Source organism: Drosophila yakuba, chromosome 3L (assembly GCF_016746365.2).
Source record: "Drosophila yakuba strain Tai18E2 chromosome 3L, Prin_Dyak_Tai18E2_2.1, whole genome shotgun sequence".
Taxonomy (NCBI): Eukaryota; Metazoa; Arthropoda; class Insecta; order Diptera; family Drosophilidae; genus Drosophila; species Drosophila yakuba.
The window spans coordinates 18,153,191-18,178,729 of NC_052529.2; the positions used below are offsets into that span (position 1 = coordinate 18,153,191).

The window sequence follows — 25,539 nt, forward strand, 5'->3', positions numbered from 1 at the left end:
CCCGGTGGCAAGGCAATCAAAATCAAGGTCTTTCCTAATAAGTTATATTTAATTAAAGGTCTCATGTCGCCACAATCTTGTAACTAGTCAATAAATAGAGCTCTTATCTGGTAGACAACTCCCCTAAGCCTTGATGAGTTGTTTTTTGGGTGGCAGTGGGATTTTCCGAGCTATTCTTCTGGAGTTTCTGTAGCATTTCGCCACTCCTATCTGCACACAGCTCCGGCGCTCTATATCCCAGCCGTAGTAGAAGGGGCACTGTTGCAAGGTCAGGAAACCCTTGATGCAGTAGTAGAAGTAGTTGCAGTTGTCCGGATGTGGAAAGAACTCTGTCATGTGTGGCAGGCACTTGTGTGATCGCGGATCTTCAAACTGCAAGTGAATTCAAGATTATAAACAGATCGGTAAAGGGATCTGCACGAGATACTCACGGCACACTGAACTTTCTCTGGGTAATCGCACTGTCCGGTGAGGGAGTTGAAGTACAGCTCATTATCACAGTGCATTTCCATGGCATGCCCGTGATAGCAAAGGTAATAGTTGGCACACGAGCTATTGCTGGCCATGAATATAACCTGGCCGGGATCATCGCTGATCGGACAGTTGGGCCTCACCACGGGTGCAATATTCACGATATCCACTTCGGTTGGGGTCTCTATAATTGGTGGTTCGCTTGGCCTCGGTGTGGCGGGTGTTTCCTGCTCTTCCTCTTCTTCTTCTGCTTCCGGTTCCGGCTGCGAAGGTTCATCGACTTCGTCCAGAAAGCACTGTACATTGGCCGCAACATCACAGGTTCCCGCCTCGTTGTCAAAGTATTCGCCATCCTCGCAGTCGCCCTTCAGGGACTCCTCACCCTCGCAGTACACATAGGACTGGCAGCTCTCCCAGCTTTGCACAAACGCCCCATCCTCCATCTCATTACACTCGTCGAAGTGATCTCCATTTGTCCGGGAGCTCCAGAGCAGCAGCAGGCAGAGGTGTATCAAATATTTGGACATTTTATTGGCTCCGTATGGAATCTTCTACTGAATCAAGCGGACTGTTTCCCCATTATATTTATGGACCCACTGCGATGAGTTTTTTCCCCTAAGAAGTAAGCGACATGCATTTCTTTTTAGTATAATTGAATATCATTTTATCGAAAAGACCTTCGAGATAACTCCAGACGCGGTTCAATGTATTACAAAATATTCTGGTCCCCGTGAATCACAGCATTCCTCTTCTTGGAGTTTCAACTATCTTCCATTATGTCATCATATGCTTGCAAAATCGACATTACAGCGGTCGATGGTTCCACTTATGTATTTTGCTGAATATGTTTACACAAGCCGAAAAACTTTTAAAATTAATATTCAAAATGCTCGCACACACCTTCAGCCATACAAACACATATAGACAAAAAGCGTCAAAAAAGCGTGAAAAAGACAACGCAACAGAAATCATTGACCTCAACAAACGCCGCATTGGCCGTATTTTGTTTATGGATAGCCAAACTCCAAGACTTCAAGCTGAAGAGTACTTTGCTAACGATCAGACTTGAAGTTACCCTGGCAGAAAATGCTCATTTAAACCGTCATTTAAAATTAGGAAAAAATTTAGATAGGACATTATCTGTGGGCACGTTCCATTTCGCATCAAGTACTCCAAGTTTCGACAGAACAGGGTGTCTAGAAAAATATCTTAGATTACACTTATCTCTTAACTAGAATATTTTTAGCTCTAACGTTCAAAATAATATATTTTATGCTTTTATTTTGCATTTTAAAATTATGATCTGTCATGCCTCTTAGCGCACAGCCAATAGTCATTGAATTTGTAATCAATATACTTCAGATATTCTTATGATCTTCGTTCAAAAAGAAAGTAATGTAAGTGTTTTTATTTTTCTAGAAATAAATTTTTTTAAATATATTACGAGATAAAATTCGTTTTGTAAATAGCTAAACAAGCAGTCTTTATCTTGTAATTATATACATATGCTCTTTTAAAAAAGTTATTTCTATAGATTTTCTTGTCGATATAATTTGCTTATTCATGTTCTTATAATATAGTGGTTAGTATTTAGCTGCAGAAGGGTACCCAACCTTCGATCTGGCGTTTCTCTCGCGCCCTCCACCTTTTGTTATGATATAAATCACACGAACTTGCGATTTGCCCGAGGTAAAGTATAGTTCTCGTCCGGTGTTCGGATTCTTTCCACTTTATGCACCATCATGGCGGACGGACACCATCGAGTGGATCGATCGGACGGGAGAATTTGCACAAAATCTAATTTATTGTCAAGCATTTGCAGGGACGATAAGGCCGAAGAAAGGGGTGCTGGTCTATGCTGGCTAACTTTATCGTGCACCTGTAAGAGGAAAGAAATCGAAAAAATTAAAAATATAAATATAAATAAAATCAACAAGCGCAGGTAGTGGCTGAAGTTCTTTATAGGAATTGTTTAAACAAGTGCAGACGTAACCAATCTTCTCGTGTTGTTGTACGTATGTACGAATGTACTTTATTATAGCCCATTTCTTATGGGCGATATTTGCTTTAAATGCAATTGACAGATGGACTGCTGGACTGATGGACAGAACGGATGACGGGAAACATCGATCGAGCTGGAACAAAAGAGTGCTCAATGCGCTGACGATACATATACTCGTAGTATGTGGATTCAGTTGTAAAGACAACGACGGCAAAATGTCTGCTGCGTTGCGTATGTTTACACGGCTCGATATATAGATTCAACCCAATATACGTGTATTTAATGTACAATCCACATGCACATTTATTGACAATCCCGTGTGTTAATATCATTCGCCAGCGCCTAAAGATACTTTTTTCCATGCGGCCAAAACAAGTGGCCCAAAATATGACGATGACAACACACGATCGTTCCCAAAAAGTCCTGAGGGAGAGCAAACAGTCAACAGTCAACAATGAGATCATTTATTATTTTTAGACAAAGGTAAATGCGTATCGTATCTCGAAGAGGCAGGTACTATACGATACTACCATATTTATCACCACTGCGTGTGATCTGGAAGTCTGCTTTTGACAAAGTGATGATAATGATGAAACTGGGTCAGAACGTAGTGCGGCTTATTTCGCTGTCGCTTTCAGACGGATAAGTAACTCAATGGAGTTATTATAGACTGGAAGCTGACTAAGTGCGGAATGTCTAATTAGCAACTCTCCTGAAAGAGATCAATGTCCTGCAGAATACTCGTGCCTTGGGCCCATCGTTTATCGAAATAGCTAAACACGAGCACATATTTTTAGATGCCATGGCATATGTTTTTATGCATTTTCCTAGTATTTTTCCGAGGAACACACAAAAGCCACAGGCACAGCTGCTTTTTCATACATTCGTGCCGCTAATAATAGCATATCATTAAACAAGAGAATTTCGTTCAATGCGAAGAATAAATTAAACTTATCAACTTGAAAGCGAAATACACTTCGAGGTAAAAGTTTCTTGTCGCACGGATTTATATTATGGTCACTCCAATATCTTTCCCAATATCGCTCTCTTATGCATCATGTTTCCTACAAATGAAATTTATGCTAAAAATAATTAGCGATAAGCTAATGTTGTGACCCGCTGGGAAAGAAGGCAGAGCATAAGAGCCGATATGAAGTGACTCATCTTACCACCGCGATAAGCGGTCCTTTGTGTCCTGCTATGGAAATCCTTATCAGCAAACACATATGTTTAGAAAGAAACTAGCATTCCACATAAACACGGCATTCAATGTTTAAGCGGAGGCGTTCAACTGCTCGAAACTAAAATATTGTACGGCTCTAAAGCATGGTAGCAAATCTAGAATGATAACAGGAACCCGCAATAACAAGAATTCATTCATAGGGGGAAGTTATTAAACTATCAACTCCAGCGGCATGACAGCGAGGGAATCTAATCGCAATTTTCTGGCATAACGCTAAATTATATTCTGGAAGAAATCTCGAGTGCAGATTAAAATATTACCGCAGATAAACAGGAAGGGGAAAAGCGGACGAACAGACACCTACATCTTCCAGCAGCAACTGAGCTGTATCTCTAATTTTCCAGCAAACTCACACCCATTTATCCACAACTCAACCTCAACAACTGTCTGTTTGCCGTGATTCACAAATCAAATAATCAAATATATATAATATTAAAAGAGAAAAAGAAAAATGTACGAAAAAGCGGCGTCGTCAGTGGCGAAAAGTATTTGTGCCAGCCGTATCCATAAGATACAATATATCTCTTTCTCTACATACTATATAACTGTAAAATCCACTTGAAGCCGCGTCGAGCCGCCGCAGAGAGCGATCGAATCCGGCAAGAAAACTAAGAGCGCAGCTAAGAGAAGCGGGCATTATCTTTCCGCCGCTGCCTCGCAAATTAGGGGCGGTGTTGGGGCTGGGGGTGGGTTGGGGGTACGAAAAACATTGGGAATGGCCCGGCCCGGCTCGGCTCGAGTAAAAACCCCGGACCCCGGACCCCGCCCCGAATCCCGAACACCAACTGAACACCAAAACCCAGAGACGCAGACTGCGGCAGCGAGCTATGCGGGTTCAAATGCGGCCAGCATGACGAATTATTACACACAGTCTCGCGACTGGCAAATGAAATTTAATGTACACTTGGAAAAATGAGTTTTACATTGCAAAAATAAACATATCAACAACAAACAGACGTTTAAGTAACCCTTAAAACTATAAAGAACTGCAGAGAAACCAAAGCTAATACAAACCGAAATGATAACATCAATTCATATAAACAAGAAATCTTTTAACCCATAAAAAACCGGGATCTTCAGGTAATATCATTTTGAGATGACGCACCAAATGAAACTAGAACTAGATTTTGAATATTACTTTGACATTTCAAACGGAGTTCAACTCTACATTAATGCATAATGAAATGGCACTGATTTTAGATCTCGCTACTTTGAATTTCTAATATGTACCTTATTATTAAAACAAAAACCTTTTCATAAATATTGTTGGTATTATTGCTATAAGTCAATTAATATCATTAATACTTTTTTACATTAATTTACAATTAATAATAATAATATAACTTTTCTTTCCGTGCACAATACAAAACACTCGCACACTTAGTCGATTCATGTGCCTGTTTATACACTCACAATGCACATTGATGATGTTGTTGATGGGATTGTGATTCAAGTATGCTCGCGTATATACACAAAATATTGAAACAAGAAGGGAAAGGCTACCCTTGCAAATTTACCATAAACCGCTTAAATGGACACCGAGAGTCAATCGATGTGAAGCCGTGGAATCAATCAAGTTTGACAAGATCATCTTAACCTTTTCCCCAATTAGAAAGTGTAACAAAATGTTTTGGGAGTGCGAACCAAACAATAAAGCGCTCTTTTCTATCTCAATATAGCATAAAACGCACAAATACAAATATCTGTGTCATAATTCAGGGAAATTCTCTATGACCAAACGAGTGGAGAAATCGATGTACTCAGCGCCGAGAAGGAAGAGCGCACAATGATCCGATCCCTCTCAGAGGCGTCTTGTTGGCCCAGCCAGCTATCAGGGCTCATTGATCTGGGAGTCTTGGGAGCTTGTTGTCTATATTGTCTATTTGGGGATTTTCAATGCGATAATCAAGCGAACCCGAGGCAACCCGTTTCGATTTACTATGTGTGTAAGCCATATTGGGGATTTTTAAATTTGAAATTTTCAAATGAATACAATAAAATCACGTCAACAAACAAGAAATTAGTGGCCGAGAGCTGTGTGGATATTTTCTGCGGGGGGAATATACATGACATGCACGGAGCTGTAGCCATATAGCTATGCCTCTCCATATGTATTACACAAGCGTTTTTGTGAAAACATCGCCGTTGTCATCGTCGTTTGTCTGCGCTGTATCTGTTGCCCGGGCAGCTTTAAACCGGATCTTTGGTTTGAAAGTACATTCACTTTGCGTCGTCGCAGTTGACGCAGCATTGCAGCAGCAGCATTGCAGCGGCAGCAGCATAAGTCCAGGCCAGGCCAGGCCCCAAAGATCCCCACATCCCCATATCCATGGGCTCTCAAAGATCACCACCGAGCTGAGCTCTTGGCTCCCAGCTCCGGCAAACAGCCTTCAAATGACTCGGCGGCTTGGCCTGGCTTGGAATGGACCGACTCTCTATGGTCTGCACATGTGCATAGTTCAAATAACTTGGTCAAGTTGACAAGATCAACGGAGCGAGTGTTACCAAGCGGCAGCAGCCAAAGTCAGGTCTTGTTGCAGAGAGGGGGAACACCTCCCCTGCTCCTGCTCCTTCATGCATTCGGGCCAAATCAAATACTCGCAGCAACAACACCAAATCTATAATAAAAAACAGGTTAACAAATGTTGCCGCAACGCTGAAGTCGACGCAGCCCATGGCGTCGGAAGAAACTTGTTTTCCTTTCCTATGCCGCTCCGGGTCTCAAATCTCAAATCTCGGGCCTCTGGTCTCCGATCGCCGATCTCCGGTCTCCGGTCCCAAACTCAATACGACGTCAAAGCCGGCTTACGACAATCAACTTACATTCACTTCTCGGGGCCCCGAAGAGCGTGAAAGTTTCACTAAGAGCACGAGCACGGTTTTTGGGAGAGAGTCGGCAACAGATACAATCGCATTGGGATTCGAAGCCGGCTAGCCCGCATGTTACACAGTATCAGGGGTAGATTGGTGGCCAAGAACCATGGGAATATGGGAATATGCAAGGCTTCAGTTACAACTACCCCAAACATGTTAAGGAGTCAATAAATTCAATTAAACTATAGCAAATGTAACATGAGGTAGTCGATTAGTTGACCTTTGGGAACCAAATGCAACAACCCCAAACGTTTCGCATAGATTAACGAATCAATATCACTATTAACACAGGATATTACTATTTATTCTTAGGCAATTATCCAAGTCATGGTTGGCATACAAGAAAATCTTATAGATATCGGGTTTTGTATAATTATTCACTTTTATTTTAAATAGGAAAACATCAATAAAACAAAATCAGACTTAAATTTTTGTAAATGTATTTTATTAAAAATTTTAAAAAGTGTCTCCAGTTCGAGCTTTTCTATCTGAAATTCTGAAATTGCCGGCATTGCAAATGCAGAGAGAGGGAGAGAGAGACAGAGACAGAAGGAGCGGTATACGTGCGGAAGAGAGACAGAGCGTTGTAGAGTAAAAGAGAGCAGCAGAGCAGCGACAGCGACGCCGGCAGAGGGCTGACGTTTCGATTCGTTCGTTCGCATTCACAAGAATTTCACCGACATTTAGTTTAGTACCGTTTTTGGCTGCAGTCGCACTACGGACAGTTTATTCTAATTGTGTGCTACCATCCCATACATCCAAACATACAAATATTATTGCTAAAGTTAACGATATTAACTACACATATTAAATGCTATTATACACGGCCCGAGCAAAGCCATTTTTAAAGCGGTTTAATGCCCCATCCACACACAAAACACACAAAAAATTCAATTAAATCAATTGAAATCGTAATCGAGTCCAAAACACAGTACAGCGAATGAAAAGTCAAATAAACTAAAATTATATGGTTATTAACGTTGAATCTAAACTTATATACATATAATAACTATTTTCTATGAAAATCGAGTGTTTCGTTTCCGAATCGGGAAAAAAGTTAATAATTCAATTAATGTTAACGCCAAATATAATCCGACGAGAAAAGCGCATGCAACAAGTTAAATCCAGCCGACAGTTGTAAACCAAGTTAGATCCGTACACAGATACACCCCAAATACCATAACCAATACGAATGAATGCCCGGTGTACACACACAAACGCAAAAGTCACACACACACACGCAGACTATAACAATGTCAAGTGAAAACATTCTCTGGAAGCAACAGGTTTCCCCTTAATAAGTGTTATAAAGAAGCAACCAACAGTCATCACCCAGAACTGTTCGTTCGGAAAAAAGTAAAAAAAAAATCAAAGAGAAAGAGAGGTAGAAGAGAGCACGAGGAATAAAGAAGATAAAGTATAAAGCGAAAAGCAAAAAAGCAAAAAGAAAGAGAAAGAGCGGAGAAAGAGCCACCTTTCAGTCAGCAAAATCATATGAATATAATAGTATAATACCATAAACTAAAAAGTTATAAGAAGACAGTTCTTAAGTGGGTTAAAGTAGAAAAATTTGTGTGACTGCAACCGAGTGGAACCGAATTAAACCAAACCAAACCCCATACCATAGCATACCATATCATCCCCGAACCGCAAAACCAACTAAAAGAGTTCTTAGAGCGCATCTGAAGAGCGCCAACCCCAAAGAACCATGGAATTCTACGATGGCGACCTCAAAGATATATGGGACTCCGACTTAGATCCGGTAAGTGTTCAAATTACCACTTTAGAGCACACAAAAAACACGAAAAACACAAAAAACGCGAAAAGCAACTTGTACCCCATTATTATATCAGTCAGAACAGAACCATTGATACTTGAGAGCTTTTATTACAGCAGGTATGCTTGATATGGGCTATATGTGAAAGTTAAAGCCGCCAACTCGAACGAAACGATAAGAAACTGTCCGAGATATACAAATGTACATAGGTAGCTCTTATATATTATAGCTCACTTAATTTTATGTGGCAATGCCCCAACTAATTCACCCAACTTGGTGAACTCCTTGAACTTCGATCTTTGACTACAGAGACATCTTCCATACGATTATTAAGTCATGTAAGAGTCGTGCTTCCACGAAACGAAATTGCATTTAAAAATCTAAAGAAAACACTTTAATGACCCACATTAAGCTTATCAGTTTGGGGAGAAAAACGTGAACTTATTCATGAGCTGAATTCTAAGTATGATGATCGATTTCAGGAAAGGAAAATGAAAATAAAGAAACTAATTTGGATCTCAGGGTCCCACGGAATTTAGCCAGTTTTCTTTACCTTCTCTGCATATTAAGTGGTTTGCATTCATATGTATGCGATCACCTGAGAGAATACCGATCGCCGACAAACTGGCCTATGATCAAACCTGTCCCAAGCCACCTCATAAAAATGTCCGCTCACCGCACCACCAAAATTCGAATGTAAAACAGAGCCATACTATACAATATACACTATGTATGTATGGTGAAAAAAGAAACCAAAATCTAATCGAACTGCCCGGCTTCCAGACATCAGACACCGTAATATACAACACACCCAGAATCACAGTTTTGGTTTCATTTTCGTGGAGGACGTTCTTGGATTGCCGAACCCAATAGCATTACTCAACAGAAAAAACTTTGCCAAATAGATACGATACGCCCGAATCAAAAAAAAGAACAGTCTAGTGCCGAAAGGAAAGGCAGCTTTCAAGGCTCTTTATCTTGGCAGTTACGTGCCCGTTTTGAGAGAAAAGACAATTTTAGTGACTTTTTGTGTTCGAATATATCATTTTACATGGTTTTTGATAAGCAACAGCGACTATATGTGGCATTCAGGAAACATTTCTGTTCATAACTTAGAAGTTTCGCTGTCCTACAAAGTTGTTTTGTGTCGCGCGATAATGATAATTGAAGTTTTCCAAGAAATTAAAAGAAATTTATCATTAGCGAGCGATTTCTGTTTCGGTTGTTTTGTGCTCATAGTTCCGCCCACTATCACCCTGCACCACCACAACTCGAACTTCTCGTTCGGCAATCGTGAATTGTTTCAATATAATGAAATGACTAAAAGTGCCGGGTTGAGCTTCATTTGCGGAGTACTCATAGTACTCGTAGATGGAGATGCCGTCGTCTATTGCTTATCGCTGCGGAAACAGTAATGAATACATGTCGTCCGCCCGTCCATCCAGCCCAAGTCCGTCCGTTTCACTTGTTCTTGCTGTTGTACACCGTAAAAAACAGATCCAAATCAAATTAGGTAGATGTTTACAATTGCATCAGTTTGCTTTAATAACGTTGAGTTCTTAATTGTGATCTTCTGAGAAATGGTCCGCTTCACTATTACATTTTCTAAATTATATTTTCACTTAATTTTGATGATAATCCACTGTTAAGTTGATATGAATTTTTCAAGTTCATAGTTCGTGAATTTGTCTTTTCTGCTTTCTTTAAGCTGAAAAATCGATATGGTCAACTGTTTGGTTATTGCAGTTAACGAGAGTCCGAGTTCGACTCCCACTATTTTTCCATAGATTTCCGCGCCCAACTTTTGCTTTCTGTGTAGAGGAAGCTCTGCTGGGCGAGCACAAAAGAAAAGAATCTATTACGGCTTGGGCGGAGGACACATGTGGAGTTGATAAGAGGCTGCTATCAGCTGGTCTAAATGCAAAGTAATGACTTTTTTTCGCCTGCTGCGGCTGTTGCTGTTGCTGTTGCTGCTGCGGCTGCACTTCGCAGCTAGTCAAATAGAGTATGGCTCGTCAGTGTCATTACTATTGGGAGATAATAAATGCGCGCCGGCGACTACTTGACTTGTAGACAATGTAGCCGGAGGGACAGAAATAGGCCCAATGCCCGGGAAAATGCGCGTGCAGTTTTTATTGGTTTTGTTGCATTGCATTTTGTATTTTCCCGCCGTAAGCGGTACAATGTACCCGTACCCGGGGCGTGCGCTCAATTACCTCATAAGTATCTCAAATGCCTGTGTGTGCCCATAACAAGAAATTATCGGTTTCTGTGCGAAGTCGCCGCCCTAATACCCTAGAAATGCCTCGGAAGTAAGATCAAGATCGAGGTAAGATACAGCTAATCATCCAGGGCTAGATAGCTGAAATTCCATGAAAGATCCCATCCAAACCTTTTGTTTTGCTATTTTGGCATTATTTTAATAATATAAACTATCATTCTGAAGTCTCTTCAAGCATATCAACAATCTTATCTCACCGTATTTTGTAACCAAAAAATAAAGAAAAAAACAAAAAAAGTAAACTTGCGCCCAGATAAGGCTTGAAATGCCCAATTTTGATTAGCCTTAGCGCACCATTTCCCACTTAAACGGTTGACAAAAATATAAAAAATAATAATTATGATGCCATGGGATTTTTAGTTCCTTGGTAAACCAAAACAAAAACCCAAAAAGAATGACTTGACGGGTCGATAATCAATTTTATTAAATTGGCAAGGGGCTTCCAAAAGGCCACAAATTGGAAAGTCCCAGTAGGGTTTAGCTTTAGTCTTCGAAGAGAGAGAGAGCTGCGATAATGTCACGTGCCCCGCATTGCCGAGATTCCGATCGGTGTTATCAAGAAATCCCCCACCTTTTCATTCAGAGATCTTGCAGTGGTTCCCCTGCCTATCAGTATCAGTTGGGAGCAATGAGAAATGAAGAGTTGACACAGCAAAACAGAATCTGTAAAGCTCTAGAAAAACATACATACATATGAATTCGCGATCGGGGGAATTCTGGGAAAATCGATTAATCGAGCGGTGGAAAAAGCAACAACTACCGTATTTACGATGATCTCTGACTAACTGGTTATTCAATTTACGAGGAATACAGTTTACGGGGCAAACAAACAATTTCCAGTGCAAATATAAATATCAATGTTTCAGCTTAACGACTTTCGATTCTGGTCCCTGGTCCAGCCTTGATAAGAAAATACAATATAAAATTATTTCTGTTGAACGCTAAAATTACTGCTGAAATTTTCACATTTTGTTGATAAGAGCAGCACATGGAAACAGAATGCCTAATTAATGCGGATTTAGAAATGAGCTTATCTTCTCAATAGCCAACTAGAATTCGCGCTCTTATATGGGGTAGTATGTGAAAGGGTTGTGCCTCGAAAGAAAGCGAAAACAAAGCTGTGTTTTCAACTAAAAGTCTTCAAGATCGTCTCACAGCTAGCCTCGAAAAAGAAGCTCCGCAGTCGAAAGAGTAGACTGCCGGAAAAGATTGCCTTGAGCAAAATAAATTGCATTCGCCTTCAGAGAAGAATGCTGACCGAAGTCGAAAACCGAAAAGCGACTTTCCTAAATTATTATGTTGGCCAAATCGAAAAGCGAGAGGTTAAGAGTTAAAGACCGAAGCAGGGAAAAACTGCAGCATTAACAAGAAGCCCAGAAGTCAGCAACTTTTCGCCACTTCCATTGAGATACAAGCAAGCCAACAAATATATATTTCTGACATTTCTAGAGCTATTCTTTTTTGTGGGCCAACTTTCGCTTATATAAGCAAAATATAAAAAAGGTGTTGAGGGCGGGGGCGGGGGCGGGGGCGTGGGGCATGCATAATGGTATTAGCAATTTCTTTTCGCCCAATTCGATACCCTTTATGGTCTATATACGTATATGGCCTGTTGCCTGGCCGGTTGCCGTCGAATGCAAATGTGCATTTCGTTGAGGTTAGACAGAGATTTTCTAACGGCCCAATGCAAGGCCCGCTACTTAAAATGCACACTAGAATACTACCAACTCCACCAGCGTCAAGAAACGGAAATCACAAAAACGTGCTTGGCAACAGGCTGTGTCGGCATTTTGTTAGCTTGGAGAGCTTAGTGTCTTGACTCTCGGGAGCATATTTGAATAACTAGTTCGAGCTAAGCACGATACTTTCAATATGGTCTATCACTCGTCTGTATATCTCGTATATCGCGTATACGCCGCGTTGTATGTATGTATATACGTATGCTGTACGTATTGTGTATTGCTTAACTTTGACATTTCCAATGAGCCGGAGCGTTGCAATCTGCAAAACAGGTTAAAGCACAAAGCGAATGCAAAGAAACCCAGCGACGGCTATTGCAAATTTAGCTCGCTCCAGCGACACAATTTCTATGCCAAAAGTCCAAACATATGGCGAGCCAGCGAAAGAGCAGAAAACCGAAGCAGAAAAAAAGCGCGCATAATTAAATTTGTGCCCCCACACACATAGTATTGGCTTACATGTGCGCCAGTCTCACTGGCTCCACTCTCTCTTTCTCTCTCTCTCTGTAGATATAGATAGATATATATATAGTTTCCCATTCATGTCGGCCATTCATGCGGATTTACACGCGCTGCGCGTTGCAGGATGCGCGGCAATAGCCATAGTGGAAAGTCCACGCGGAAAACCCTCTCTTAGCTTGCTCTTATCGACCGGGTTTTCTAGCTGTGGCAGCGCCTCTCTCTTTTGGCCACTAGAGTGGGCGGCCTTTGGGCCATTTGGCCAGCTGTTTGCGCTTTGTTTTGTTGACGTCAATGCCAGGATGTCGAAGGAGTTGACTTGTGGCCAAAGCCCCGAAGAGCATGAATTATTCATGGACCCGCTCGCTCGCAACTTACAATATGTTACAGCGTCTCCCTCTTCGGGGAGAGGGGCTGGGGCGCCAAGTGCCCCAACTGGGCGTGGGCGTTGCAACATATTGCCAGTGCCAATGAAGTGCCACACGATAAGTGTAACAGCAGGCAGCAGGCAACAGGCAACAAGGAAGCAACAGTAGGTTGCTTCTTGTGGGCGGAGAAGCACTGGAAGTAGCATTTAAGAAGTCCTTAGGGAGCGGGGTTCCAAAGGACCTCCCTTTGATAGGACATTTTATCTGGCACCAGGCGAGTAAGTGATAATCACTGTAGCTTTGAGGACTTAAGATTATAGTTTAATTGGTGACAGAAATTCGGTAAAATTCGGAACGTGATAGGTCTGTTACAGTAAGACTTAAATGAATAATAAAAATATATTTTTGAATCTAAGAAATATTACATATTCGGCTCCTTATTAGTTTCATAAAATCCCTTGCTATATTCATAACTAATATGAACCTTTAAATTAGCTCTATCATTTATTTGCATTCACGATCTGAAAGTTATTTGAGTTCTAGGACGTTAAAAATTATTCAACAAATTTATACACCCCTTTGACCTTAAGACCTTTTAAAGATGTCAGGGCGGAGTTTCTTCTACTGAATATTCTGCAATTCTAATAACCATATGGACCTTAAAGTTCCTTTGGAAAAGTTAAGGGAGAGTTCTTAGAGCTTATGGTCGCTGCCACACATTTAAGAGCATTTCTACGATGAAGAAACCAGAAACGGGAATTACTCGTCATAAAGTGTATTTTCACTAAATATTAAAGGTGCTTAGCAAATTTCAAATCTAATAAAATAAACAAATATAAAAGCCAAATGGCGTAACATGATATTTATGGCAAATCCCAATTAAGTGCACTAATCGGATTCATCAGAAACCCCAATCTTGACTACACCGAAATCCATTAGAGAGTCATAAGTTAGGGCCTAGAATTCAGTAATTACCCGGCGACAGGCACATTTTTCAACATTCATGCATTATCTTTGCGAGAAGCCTTGAAAGTGAATTCATTATGGGCTCTCCAATAAGGTCGCCCAGCTCTCTGACTCATCCGCGCATTGCCAAATTGGTTATGTCTGCTTTGCATATATGCAGATGTACGATTTTAGCTATTCGACGCTCTTCGGCGATTTGTGAAAGGCATTAGACGGTCTCGAAGGCTGAGCACCCACTAACTCAAAGATAAACGATCTCTTTGGGATCAGGATAACCGAAGATTGTAGGAGTTTCAACCTCCTCTGCCCCCATATAAATTTTACTAAATTTTTTGGCTACTTTCACAGTGCTTTCCGTTTGGCAAATTGTTCATGTGTACGTCAGACGTGCTGCTTACGTACTTTCCTCGCAAAAAAAGCGCACAAACATATGGTGGTGATAAGCTAAGCCCGCAATGAACCCCCACCCACCCTTTTCTCCCTTTCACCGGCTATTTATACACATATTAGGTTATATTTATAGCCACCACTACGTCATGGAAGTCTGGGAGACACTCTTACTTTGCCTTGGAGGCTGCAACATGGCGGATACGTAATGCGTGAGTTCATTGCGCGTTCTGATTTAGCCGATTTGAAGTCGGATTCTCGGGCGGAATTCCTGGCCAATTCGCACTTTCTTTTCAAGGCAAAAGCGGAGGCATTTGACGATGGCCATTTACATCGTAGCCCCATTACCATTTACCACGCTCACGAAAAACGAAACCGTAGCAATTTTTCAAGTTAAAAGGCAGTTCGGTATCCGTGTTTTTGTGTTTTATTTTTTTCGCTTTTTTTTTGTTTTTGGTTTCTGCTGTTTTTGAATTGTGGGAGCACCTTTCACTTTACCAACACTCCAGCGCCGAATGATGCAGCCTGGGCATAAAAATTGGAAAGAAATAAAGTCTCGGCTAAAAATGCTGTGCACAACACAAAGAAAAAGCGATACATACATAATGATCCGCACGCACACGGCTGCAGTTTTATAAATGTGAAAGGTTTTCGCTTGCTGCAACATTATTTAATCAATCCAAATTGTGGAGCAAGCGAAAAAAAAAGCAAAATCGAAAAAAAGTATAGACAAAAGAGGCAGAAAAGGCAAAAGTAAAGCCCAATGAAAATACAGAGGTAAAGAGAAAGAAGAAAGAGGAGAAACCAAGCCAAACTATAACCAGTTTAATTATTTTTATGAAATTGTATGTTTGTGGCTCTTTTTTTTCACCCTTTCTTGGCATTTTTTTCGGGAAGCAGAAGACCGAGCCGAAGACTGGAAATTTGAATAAGATTGTATAATGGGTAAACCAAAAAACCGGGGGACCCGGCAACAACACCAACACCCATGTGTGTGTAGTGTGTGTATGCTAATTTAATGCCGTAAGATAAAGAAAACCCCTCCGGCGGCTATTTCGATTTTATTCCACCTTAATCGTTTCCAAAGTGCCTGCTTGATTGGGCTCCCAAGTGACGAGTGACGTGGGGAGTGCGAGGCAGAACAATTCTCTGCACGTGACATTCGAGCGAAGCAACAGGTTTTCCTCTGTGAATCGCCAATGAAATGGGGTCAAATGACTGCATTTCACACAGGCTCCTCCGCCGTTGGTTAGGCAATCGAAGCGATTGCCCGGCCAAGTCAAGTCAACTCGAGCTTAGCCGCATTCAAGCGGTTTTTGTGGCCCAAGAGCCACTCCAGCTCCATCTTCAGCTCCAACTTGAGCTCGAACTCGAGCTCCAAGTCGAGCATCGCACCACACACCACATGCCACACCACACCGCTTTCCACTTGAGAAGGCGCCCTTAGCCATTTCACCGGCGGTGCCGCGCTTTCATTGGAACACACAAATCGGAGAAGTGGCGGTACGGAGGTGGCACGGAGGCAGAAACCCACCTGGAACGTTCAACAAACGGTGCTACAGGTGCACCATGAGAAATATTTCAATAATTGCTGCACCAGCTATTGGATTGCATAATCATAGATCGGGATATCACAGATCGTTTATATGAAATCTTTACCTAGCACTTTTTATTCATACCTATGATTAAATTGTATATACCACTTTTACATCATTTTTATGTAGCTACTATCAATTGTAATATTTGAATGGAAAAGGCATCAAAAATAATTGTAGTTGGTTCATAAATGGGAACACTAAAATACAAACAAATAATAAGTACTAGTTAATCCCATCACACACTTCACTGAAGTTATTGAACTATTAGGCAGCAACGCCAATATTTACGTTGTGATTAACAAATTTCTCTGCCAAGGTCGTTGTGGCACACTAAACGATCTTCGTTTGGGGCTTTCCATATAATAATGCTCTGGATTTGGATTTTAGTTTGAAACTGATAAGATTTGCGATCAAATTGACATAAATAGAATGGAAAATAAACAAAACTTATCTATCTTAGCACTATGATATTGGGGTCTCCTTTGTCCTCATAACTTATGAAGTCGGACCAAATAGGCATGGCTATAGATAAGATACGAGGATGACCATTGCAAAACGCTGTGTGCGTTTTCCCTCAGTGTATTACCCCACCCCCGGAACACGATGCCCCCACCTGATCCGCAGTCGCTAACAAAAGAGGTAGCAAATGCCTGCGAGCATTTTTGCCGTCTTTTTCCGTTGTGTTTTTCTCCTGGCTTTCTTCTTTCTTTCATCAACGGCAACATACATATTTGTATACAGACAGACAGACGGACAGACAGACATACTTACATACTTACATAGATATATTTGTATTTGTACGACTGCCTGGGCATCTGTATTCTGTATCTGTATGTTCGAATGGAAGTACGTGTTGGTGTGTATCTGTGTTGCCCGTTTTGGTAGCATTTTTCAAGAATTGCTAATTCTCAACAATTCCCAAGGTTCGTTGAACTCATCATAAACACACACACACACACACCGCACACACATACCCCACACACTGGGCACGCACACTCACATTTTATTTACGCTTCTCGGTGCTTTTAAGCATTATACTGTATACTGTAAACCATACTGCTTGCCGATTCTTGGCCCGATGCGCGGCGACGGCTAAAATGCGGAGAAAGCACTTGTGTATTTGTGTTTTAATGCACTGCCCAATGAAATATAAAAAAATGCGAGGGACGGCCCACGAGTATTAGCATAATGGGCAGATCATTAATTCTCGGTTATTATCGTTGGCTTTCAGAATGTACGAATTACAGTAAATATCCACTGTGGTTTTTGGTGAGAAGAGAAGAGAAACTTCGACTATTTCGGCACTTTCTTTGGCCCTTTGCCATTTTTTGGTTAATTACTGAAGACGTTATTAACACTTCACCATAAAATATTAAAGAAAATACCTCATAGGGTATTAAAACTTGTAATTACGAATAAATACGTAAACGACAGCGCTAATTTATGGCTTACAGTTGTTAAGTTGAAATAGGTACATCAGCTAATACTGCTGCTACTTGGCAATTATCTGTTTTACTTTGAATTTACAGTGCTACAATACTAAATGTCAAATTCGTGTGTAATTACTATTGGTTTTTGCGAAAAACATAAAGTCTTGCATTTGCTAAAAATTCCCATTCACCTTTTTACAATCGAGTTTAATAAATTAGGGGGCTGCTGTATTTTTGGAGACTATCCGTAATTTGGGAGCTTCATGAAAAATTAATTTTATTAAATGTTAGGTAATGTGCAATAATAGAAAATATAGAGATCCACAGCTCACTGCTGGAATTTATTATAAATTCTATGGGACTATATTTTAATACACCTTGAGAAAAAAGAATTTGTTTACTGAAGATGTACGAACTTGAATTATTATGCTTTCCAATATAATATTCATACATATTCGATTGAGCTGATTTTAGTGTCATCCTTAAGATAAGGTTAAGGTTAAATATGACCTGGAATTTCTCGACAAGAAACAGGTTGATCTTGCCTTGATAAAACCCAGTTAACCACCCTCGTTCGAAATTGCGAGTGCCGCATAATCATTACAAATTCTTTCAAATGCACGTGTGCAAACGGTAATCAATGTGTGGACTCACGGTGTGTGCCTTGCTCGGTGGATTTCGTGGAGGAACCCGAAGAATTCGATTAGCCAAAGACCCACAAAGACCCACAAAGAACCGGGAAGAATCGTAACTGCCTACATACATGCGTACGTATGTATCTTTACGTACGACGGCGACGTTCCCTTTTTTTTATGGCCAAAACTGGATTCCACTTGGCTTGGCTTAGAATGTGAACTTTGGTGAGGTGGGGCTCGGCTGGGATTTTACATACAAATGTGTTTTTAAAGCGTAATTACATGCACTTCTTTATCGCAGACAGACAGACAGACAGTCAGTCACTCTGATGTGTACATATGTAAGTAGTTTTACCCATGTGCATATTTGCCACAAAATGCCACCTCCAAATGGGTCAGCAATTTATTGCCGTAGATTGCGGGCGGCAATTAAGCGAATCCAGTCCGAAAATCTGGCACATTCGGGATTACATCATCGGGCGGACTTTAGCTTCAAAATAAATACATATGTATATTAGTAGATATGTTCTGGAGCTCTTTGTTTTCACCATTCCCCATTCGGATCTTCGGTTTTTTGGCGCCAAATAGAATAGAACACACGACCAACTCGTTTGACTTATTTGTGCTGCACTCTGATCGTGATTGTGAGTGATTTGCAAGGTTGGTTTTGCGCTCATCTCAGCATCGAAAGCACTTAGCACCGGCCCTCTTCATTATAATTAATTACACTCTTGCACACTTTGCCTCCACGCGACTTTTAATTTAAATTTGTGCCAACCATTTGCCCACAACTTACCCCAAAACTCGAATGACGACTCTAATGGAACCAGTGGCAATGACCGTTGAATACTTTTGATGGGTCCTTCTAGAAAATAACCATTAATCCTATTTCTACCATAACTCCTTAATTTCGTTGTGAATTTATGTGCAAAATAAACATAGTACTTTTAAGTCATGTTTTTTAATCTTTTATTTGACGTTTTTTAAATATCTTTTGGAGCTTCATTTTTTCTACCGTATAAATGCATCTCTTTGGTTTGGAACCAAAAGATCGTTTTTTTATACCAAGCTACCTGTTACCGGGGCTAAAAAAAATTAAGTTTGTGCTGAATTACAATTTCTATAAGCCAGCCAAGCATTTATTTTACCGCAGCCCCATAAAGTTCGAGTCCCATCACCCAACCTAGAAGCCAATACCTTGTACCCCACCTAGGCTAGAAAAATTCCCACCACTGATTTGCGGGTCCCCAAAAATAATGACTTAACGATTGATAACTTCAAAATGGTTCGTTCCCTCTACTGATTGTCCGGCCCAACAAAAATGATTTCAAGGGTACAAACGTCCGAATCGGCGAGCGTGGTCGATGGTAAAATGTCTTCTGATAAGATTGACAACAAAAATATATTGCATAGCCACCATATGCAGGGGCCGTTCGAGATCTGCGCTATATGTACGTCCATACATATACATATATGCATACATGTACTTCTAAAATCAAATCAAATGAAATCAGTATTTATATACAATATACTTCATTTTTCGAGCTATCTGCATGGCCCGAGTGGCCGCGTTGCGTTTTGGGTGTGCGATTCTCGTGTGATTTTGCCATAGGTCGTATATATGTAGTTAGCTAGGTAGAGCAGATGTACCTTTGTTTTTCGCATTCAGTTTTTGTGTTTTAATTATATAAGCGTGCTATCGCTGTGCAGCACGACTATGAATGACTTTTGTACATTAACTAATTGCCAACCATTTTTTGTTGTTCCCATTTTCCACCGTTACAGGAATCCTTGAAAATCAGCCCCGATCACGATATGCACGACTGGCTGTTCGATCGGGACGTCAAAGATCCCACCGTCATACTCAACGACAAGCTCATCTCGGATGCCCTGCTCAATGGCACACAGCCGATCAAGACGGAGCACTCCTACAGCCTCAGCAGCGACGTTGACTCCCTGCCCGATTCACCAAAAAGCCTCCAGGCCAAGATCGAGGGTGAGTACCTTAGGACATCTATGAATATGGATTCTATCTGACTAGGGCTTATTTAGAAATCATCAAAATCATAAAGACCACTTAACGGAACGGAACTCAAGGTTAGGAATAGATTTCTGTGTTAACCTGTAACAGGGTCGTAGTTACACAAATCGATTGTCAATAATTGCCATTGCAGCTCTTAATAAAGATCCATAGAGATCCTTAAAGGGAATTAAATGACTGTACTATCTTCTCTAATTATATGTAATATTAATGGTTTATGGACAATGGAAAATATTAAAGAATTAGTGCATCACAATGCATATGTTAGAATGCACATCAAGGTGAAACTATGCAACTCGAACGATTGCTTATTGAAATAGAGCGATCACCGATAACTCGGGCAATTGCATCTAGACGCAGACCACTAACTCTGGGTTTTTGGACGGGGTCTGTCTGTAAGCCCCGAATAGCAATCCCAACACAGTTGGCAGTTGGTTAATTTGGGCCATGTACACAGTGAAAACAACGCTGACAAGAATAACAGTTGAAAAACAGTTTCAGATCCGCTCTGTTCTGTTTCTAGTGTCGCGGTAGCATTTAGCAATTTAACGCAGTACTCGTGCATGAAGTTTTGTACTTTGACGCGATATCAGTTGTTCGTATGTATGACGGCAAACTGTGTATAATTACCCTGCCTGAGTTCTGGGCTTCTCTTTTTTTCGAGCTGTTATTATTTGTAATTTTATGGAAACTGTACGACTGTACAACTGTGTAAATAAAATAAAACGAAATTTTTCGTAGTTGTGTTGGAGCAGTTTTACGGACGTAGGCGGGGGCCAAAGTTTTGCCAGAAAAATATAAAAAACTGAAACAACAGAATATGAAATGCAAACACAAGTGCAACTCGGCCAATTGACGCGTGCTCTGGCAAAGGAAAGTGATACGGTGTTTGCTCAGTTACAGACTACAGTTTAGCTACAGTCTAAAGAGCCCCAATTCTTGCATAATAATGTGGGTTAGAAGCCACAATATTTGGGCAAAATATTTACCCACATATTGCTCTATTTGATTTTGGTTATTGTCTGCGGACAAAAAGGGGATGGAGCAAATACGGCTGTGAGCTAATTATTTTTGGGAAAATTAACAATTAACTGAGTCCCACTGAAAACGATTTCAACTGACGCAAGCCAAAGCAACTATATTTATGATAGCAAAAGAGATTAAATCATTTTGTAGCTAAAGTTGTAAGCAAAAGTTTGGTTATAATGAAATGGAACGAAAACAGTTTGAGATATTTTATGAATGCACCTTTAATTTTGTGATCACTCATACGCAGTGTTGTCGCTGTTATTATGGTACGACGTGTCCCATAATATCTTACAATTTCAAATCGTTTTAAACTCCTTTTTGACTGACATCTCACCTATTTGCTTCCCCAGACATGGACGACGAGTGCTTTCCCGCCATTTCACCGAAGACGGCGACCAATGGGCGCGTGACTATCGATCCCAAGTGCCTCACCTTCCACGTACCGCCCACGCACGCCACGCCCATCAGCCGGCTGAGCAGCAATCCCGCCCTAAACACCTCCGTCGCGGATCTGACACGATCCTCCGGCCTGCACAGCCTGCAGGCGCACCAGCCACACCACGGATCCGGCTCGAGCCACGTGGTGGTGGCCAATCTGGAGCACTTTCAACTACCTCAGCACCTGTACGACAACGACTGCAGCTCCTCGGTGTCGTCGTTGCGGGAAGGCAGCATGTCGCCGGACATTTGCTCCGACATCGAGATCGACGAGTCGGCCATCAAGGATGAGCCCATGTCGCCGGACTCCAGCTGCCCCGCCAGTCCCACTTCTCAAGCGAGCAGCTCGCAGCACCAGCTCAGCCTTAACCTGGCCCACCTGCAGTCGGAAATGCTATTCGAGCCAACGGTGAGTTCACGCAGCACAACTGGGACTCTGTGCAAAATGTTTATCTGTACCTATATATATGATTTTATGTGAAATATTTCTAAAATTTCCTGTCTGGTGTTTCTCTTGCAGCACGGTGGCCTCCTTCTGACCGCCTGCAGCAACAGCACCAACAGCCTCATAAAGTCCCAGCAACGCCAGCAGCAAATCCTTGGCCAGGACAATCTGCTGTTGGCCAAGGTGGAGATCAAGAGCGAGAAACAGAGCACCAGCAACAGCTCGGGCAAATCGCATGCCCACGGCTATGGAATTCCGCTGACGCCACCATCCTCCCTGCCCAGCGACGATTCCGAAGGTAACTTGAGTCCGGAACACCTGTTTGCGCCCCTGTCGCCCAACGCTACCGTTTCCATCTCCGTGGCCAATCCAGCCGCCGGCGAGTCATCCGTACGGGTAAGCCGCACCGCCGCCAGCATCACGCGCTCGTCCTCCGGATCCGCATCTGCCTCCGGCTCCAGTTCCAGCTCAACGGCCACCACGACACGGCAGCCAATCCACACGCCGCTGATCAGCTCGCAGCCGGTAAGTTTTTTCTTTGCAATTACTCTTGGAATAGTTTTGGCTACATGAAGATCGTGATCGGTTGGTGACCATAGTTAAACTGAGAGTCCAAATTTTAAATATATATCAGTAGATGTCACGATAAGACTTTAACTAGTAGCAAAGAACAAAAATTACTCATAGGAAGTAAAATTTCTTTCCAAAACCATGACGAATTCGAGCTCGTAATTGCGGTGATTTAGCAAAACATTTGTCACTCACTAATTCTTTGCACACTTGTTTGAATTTTGCAGAAGGGCTCCACTGGGACGCTGTTGCTGACGGAGGAGGAGAAACGCACTTTGCTGGCCGAAGGCTATCCGATACCGCAGAAGCTTCCCCTAACCAAAGCCGAGGAGAAATCGCTGAAGAAGATTCGACGCAAAATCAAGAATAAAGTAGGTGCACACTACCATGCAAACGATGCAACGGCAGTACTACGCCGTGCAGCTTCATCGTTTACAACCGGCGAAAAGGAATCGTATTTAATTTTCTGTTTGCATAACTTTACAGATCTCTGCTCAGGAAAGCCGGCGCAAGAAGAAGGAGTACATGGACCAGCTGGAGAGGCGCGTCGAGATTCTGGTCACCGAAAACCACGACTACAAGAAGCGCCTGGAGGGGCTGGAGGAGACCAATGCCAATCTACTTAGTCAGCTGCACAAACTGCAGGCCCTAGTTAGCAAGCACAATGTGAAAAAGTCCTAAACACCCGGATTCACATGGACCCCTCGATATCCAGGGGCTTCTGTAGCCGGAATCGTTTCTTGTTTGCCCGCCTTCCCGAGTTTTATATTGTAGATCTATTATGTGTATGTCAGTTCAGTTCAGTACAGTTCAGTTTAGCTCAGTTCAGTTCGATTCAGTTCAGATTAGTTTTTTGTTTCGATTTAATCGGTCTGGGAGTTTTTGAAGAATTTATGCGACGAGGAAACTTTGATGGATTTTTTGTTCGGCTTTTGGATAGCACAAAGCGGTAAAACATTCCCCTCACTCCTGCTCCACCGCACCCCCATAATAAATATTCCACAGGGCCCAGATGCCTGAATGCCCATAACTAATACCGTATAATTAATGTGTATGTAATCCTAGCTACTTGTAGGACCTATATTATAAAGCTATGTATATTAGTCATGCATTCCTGTTATATAAACTTGATCTAGCTTAGGCAAATGACCAGCTGCAGCAACAACCACAATTACAATTAAAATTAAAATTACAATTACAATAACGAGAAGCTCAAATGCAGAAGCCAATCCAGAAAGCGTCTAAAGAGAAGCTAAATAATATTGTAATTAAACGAAATCAACAGACCAAAAACAAAAACGTAAAAAAACAGCAAAGTAATGAAAAAGTTAACGACAACAAAAAAATAATGCAAGAAAGATAGAAAGAAAGCCGATAGCAAATAGGCTCTGATTGTATATGAAATCCAGATTGGAGTTGAGCCGACAGTTGGAGGCGACATGTACATTATGTTTTAATAATGATTGAATGAATGAATTAACGAAAGACTCCCGGAGCTCAATCTCTGTGCTGTCTTTGGCATGACTCTTGTTCCTTTAAACGATATTTCTCAAAACGAATAACGAAAGCTGACGACGAGATAAAATACCTAAACAATTCCATAATGTAGCTATGTAGGAGGATTATGTAACGAACTATGTCTATATGCAGCATTTAAGTTTCTCTTCATCATCTGTTTGCCAGCGGCCGTCAAGTTGGAGTTTCAATAGATGGAAAGCATACGAATTTACAATGGGTATCCGTATCCGTATCTGCATCCGTATCCATATCCGTATCTGTATCCGTATCCCCAATTCGGTTCCGTTCTCCACCTGCCGCGTTGCCTGGCCAATTTAAAACAATTTCCGAGCCAATTATGAAAATGAATTATTGTTTGTTAAGTTTTATATTATAAGACGGCGCTGCACTGACCGAAGGGATATTTACAGTGTATAACCCAATTTAATCAAATTTTGCAGCAATTATTTTGTTTATTATGTTTACAATTTGTGTTTTACGTTTTAGTGCAATTTTTTGGCATACATATTTATACAGATATTTTTGTATTCTTTTTGCAGCGTTCTGAATGAGTCATTCTAGTTTTTATTAGTTGAATTTATATACACAAAATTACTTAACGGAAATTTTAAGCGTAACCCGTTGATTTCCTATCAAATCGATAATATCTATAACATATAATTTAGCTATTTTTATGTATGTCTGTGCATGTGTGTATAAAACAAGCGGGCGAAGTTGTGCAATTGTTAGAAAATTTTTAAAAGAAAGATATTTAGTTAAAATACGAAAACCAGAAATCGAAGTTGAAAAACGAAACGCTCGTGCAATGACAAAAAAATTTTATTTAAAAACCGTTAAACAAACAAATTGAAGACAACATGAAAAATGCATTATGATATATTTATATATACACGTATGAATAATGAACGACTATTTACTATTTTTTGGCTATAGCATTTTAAACGCATATATTGTATGTTTAACGTTGAAAATGGAAAAAAAACAAAACAAGAAAATACATCCAAAAAAATTGTAAAACTTTTATGATTGGTTGCTGTAATTTGGCAAAAGTAAAAGTGCAATTCCAAATAAAATTCATACAACCATACAAACAGCAGGAATTTTTGACTTTTATTTATGAATAAGAAACAACAATCTTTTTTTCAGGGATGTATTATTATTTTTAATTTATAGTTCGGAATAGAAAAAATAACATTTTTCAGAAGTGGTAAATAAATTTGTTTGACTTTTAATATATTTTTTCTTCCAAATAAAAGGTACATAAATCT

The 25,539-nt window shown here is 40.9% G+C and overlaps 3 protein-coding genes and 1 long non-coding RNA gene across 7 annotated transcripts; 2 read left to right on the top strand and 2 right to left on the bottom strand.

Annotated features, from left to right (window-relative positions):
* Window positions 1–101: 101 nt before the first annotated feature.
* Window positions 102–1,031, bottom strand: LOC6539587 (probable chitinase 10). The gene is made up of 2 exons (XM_002086439.4): window positions 432–1,031; window positions 102–372 (listed from the first exon to the last, which is right to left on the bottom strand). The coding sequence occupies exons 1-2, from the start codon at window positions 996–998 to the stop codon at window positions 124–126; spliced, it is 816 nt and encodes a 271-aa protein (XP_002086475.1). The 5' UTR covers window positions 999–1,031; the 3' UTR covers window positions 102–123.
* Window positions 1,032–1,111: 80 nt separating this feature from the next.
* LOC26535064 lies at window positions 1,112–7,002 on the bottom strand. Of its 2 annotated transcripts, none has more exons than XM_039373716.1 (2): window positions 3,643–7,002; window positions 1,112–2,350 (listed from the first exon to the last, which is right to left on the bottom strand). In XM_039373716.1, the coding sequence occupies exons 1-2, from the start codon at window positions 3,697–3,699 to the stop codon at window positions 2,135–2,137; spliced, it is 273 nt and encodes a 90-aa protein (XP_039229650.1). In that variant the 5' UTR covers window positions 3,700–7,002; the 3' UTR covers window positions 1,112–2,134. The 2 variants fall into 2 exon arrangements, with proteins under 2 accessions (XP_039229650.1, XP_039229651.1); XM_039373717.2 differs by having other exon boundaries at window positions 2,465–7,001.
* A 255-nt stretch (window positions 7,003–7,257) lies between these two features.
* Window positions 7,258–25,371, top strand: LOC6534493 (cyclic AMP response element-binding protein A). Of its 2 annotated transcripts, XM_002095134.4 has the most exons (6): window positions 7,258–8,352; window positions 20,016–20,226; window positions 21,651–22,147; window positions 22,259–22,708; window positions 22,981–23,124; window positions 23,240–25,371. In XM_002095134.4, exons 1-6 carry the CDS (start codon window positions 8,299–8,301, stop codon window positions 23,432–23,434), a joined length of 1,551 nt encoding a protein of 516 aa, XP_002095170.1. In that variant the 5' UTR covers window positions 7,258–8,298; the 3' UTR covers window positions 23,435–25,371. The 2 variants fall into 2 exon arrangements, with proteins under 2 accessions (XP_002095170.1, XP_039229648.1); XM_039373714.2 differs by lacking the exons at window positions 7,258–8,352; window positions 20,016–20,226 and adding an exon at window positions 21,148–21,566.
* Window positions 12,161–18,754, top strand: LOC120321412. 2 transcript variants are annotated; one of them, XR_005561019.2, is made up of 2 exons: window positions 12,161–18,460; window positions 18,532–18,754. It is a non-coding gene; the product is annotated as an uncharacterized LOC120321412 (long non-coding RNA). The 2 variants fall into 2 exon arrangements; XR_005561020.2 differs by having other exon boundaries at window positions 12,161–18,455.
* Window positions 25,372–25,539: the final 168 nt, after the last annotated feature.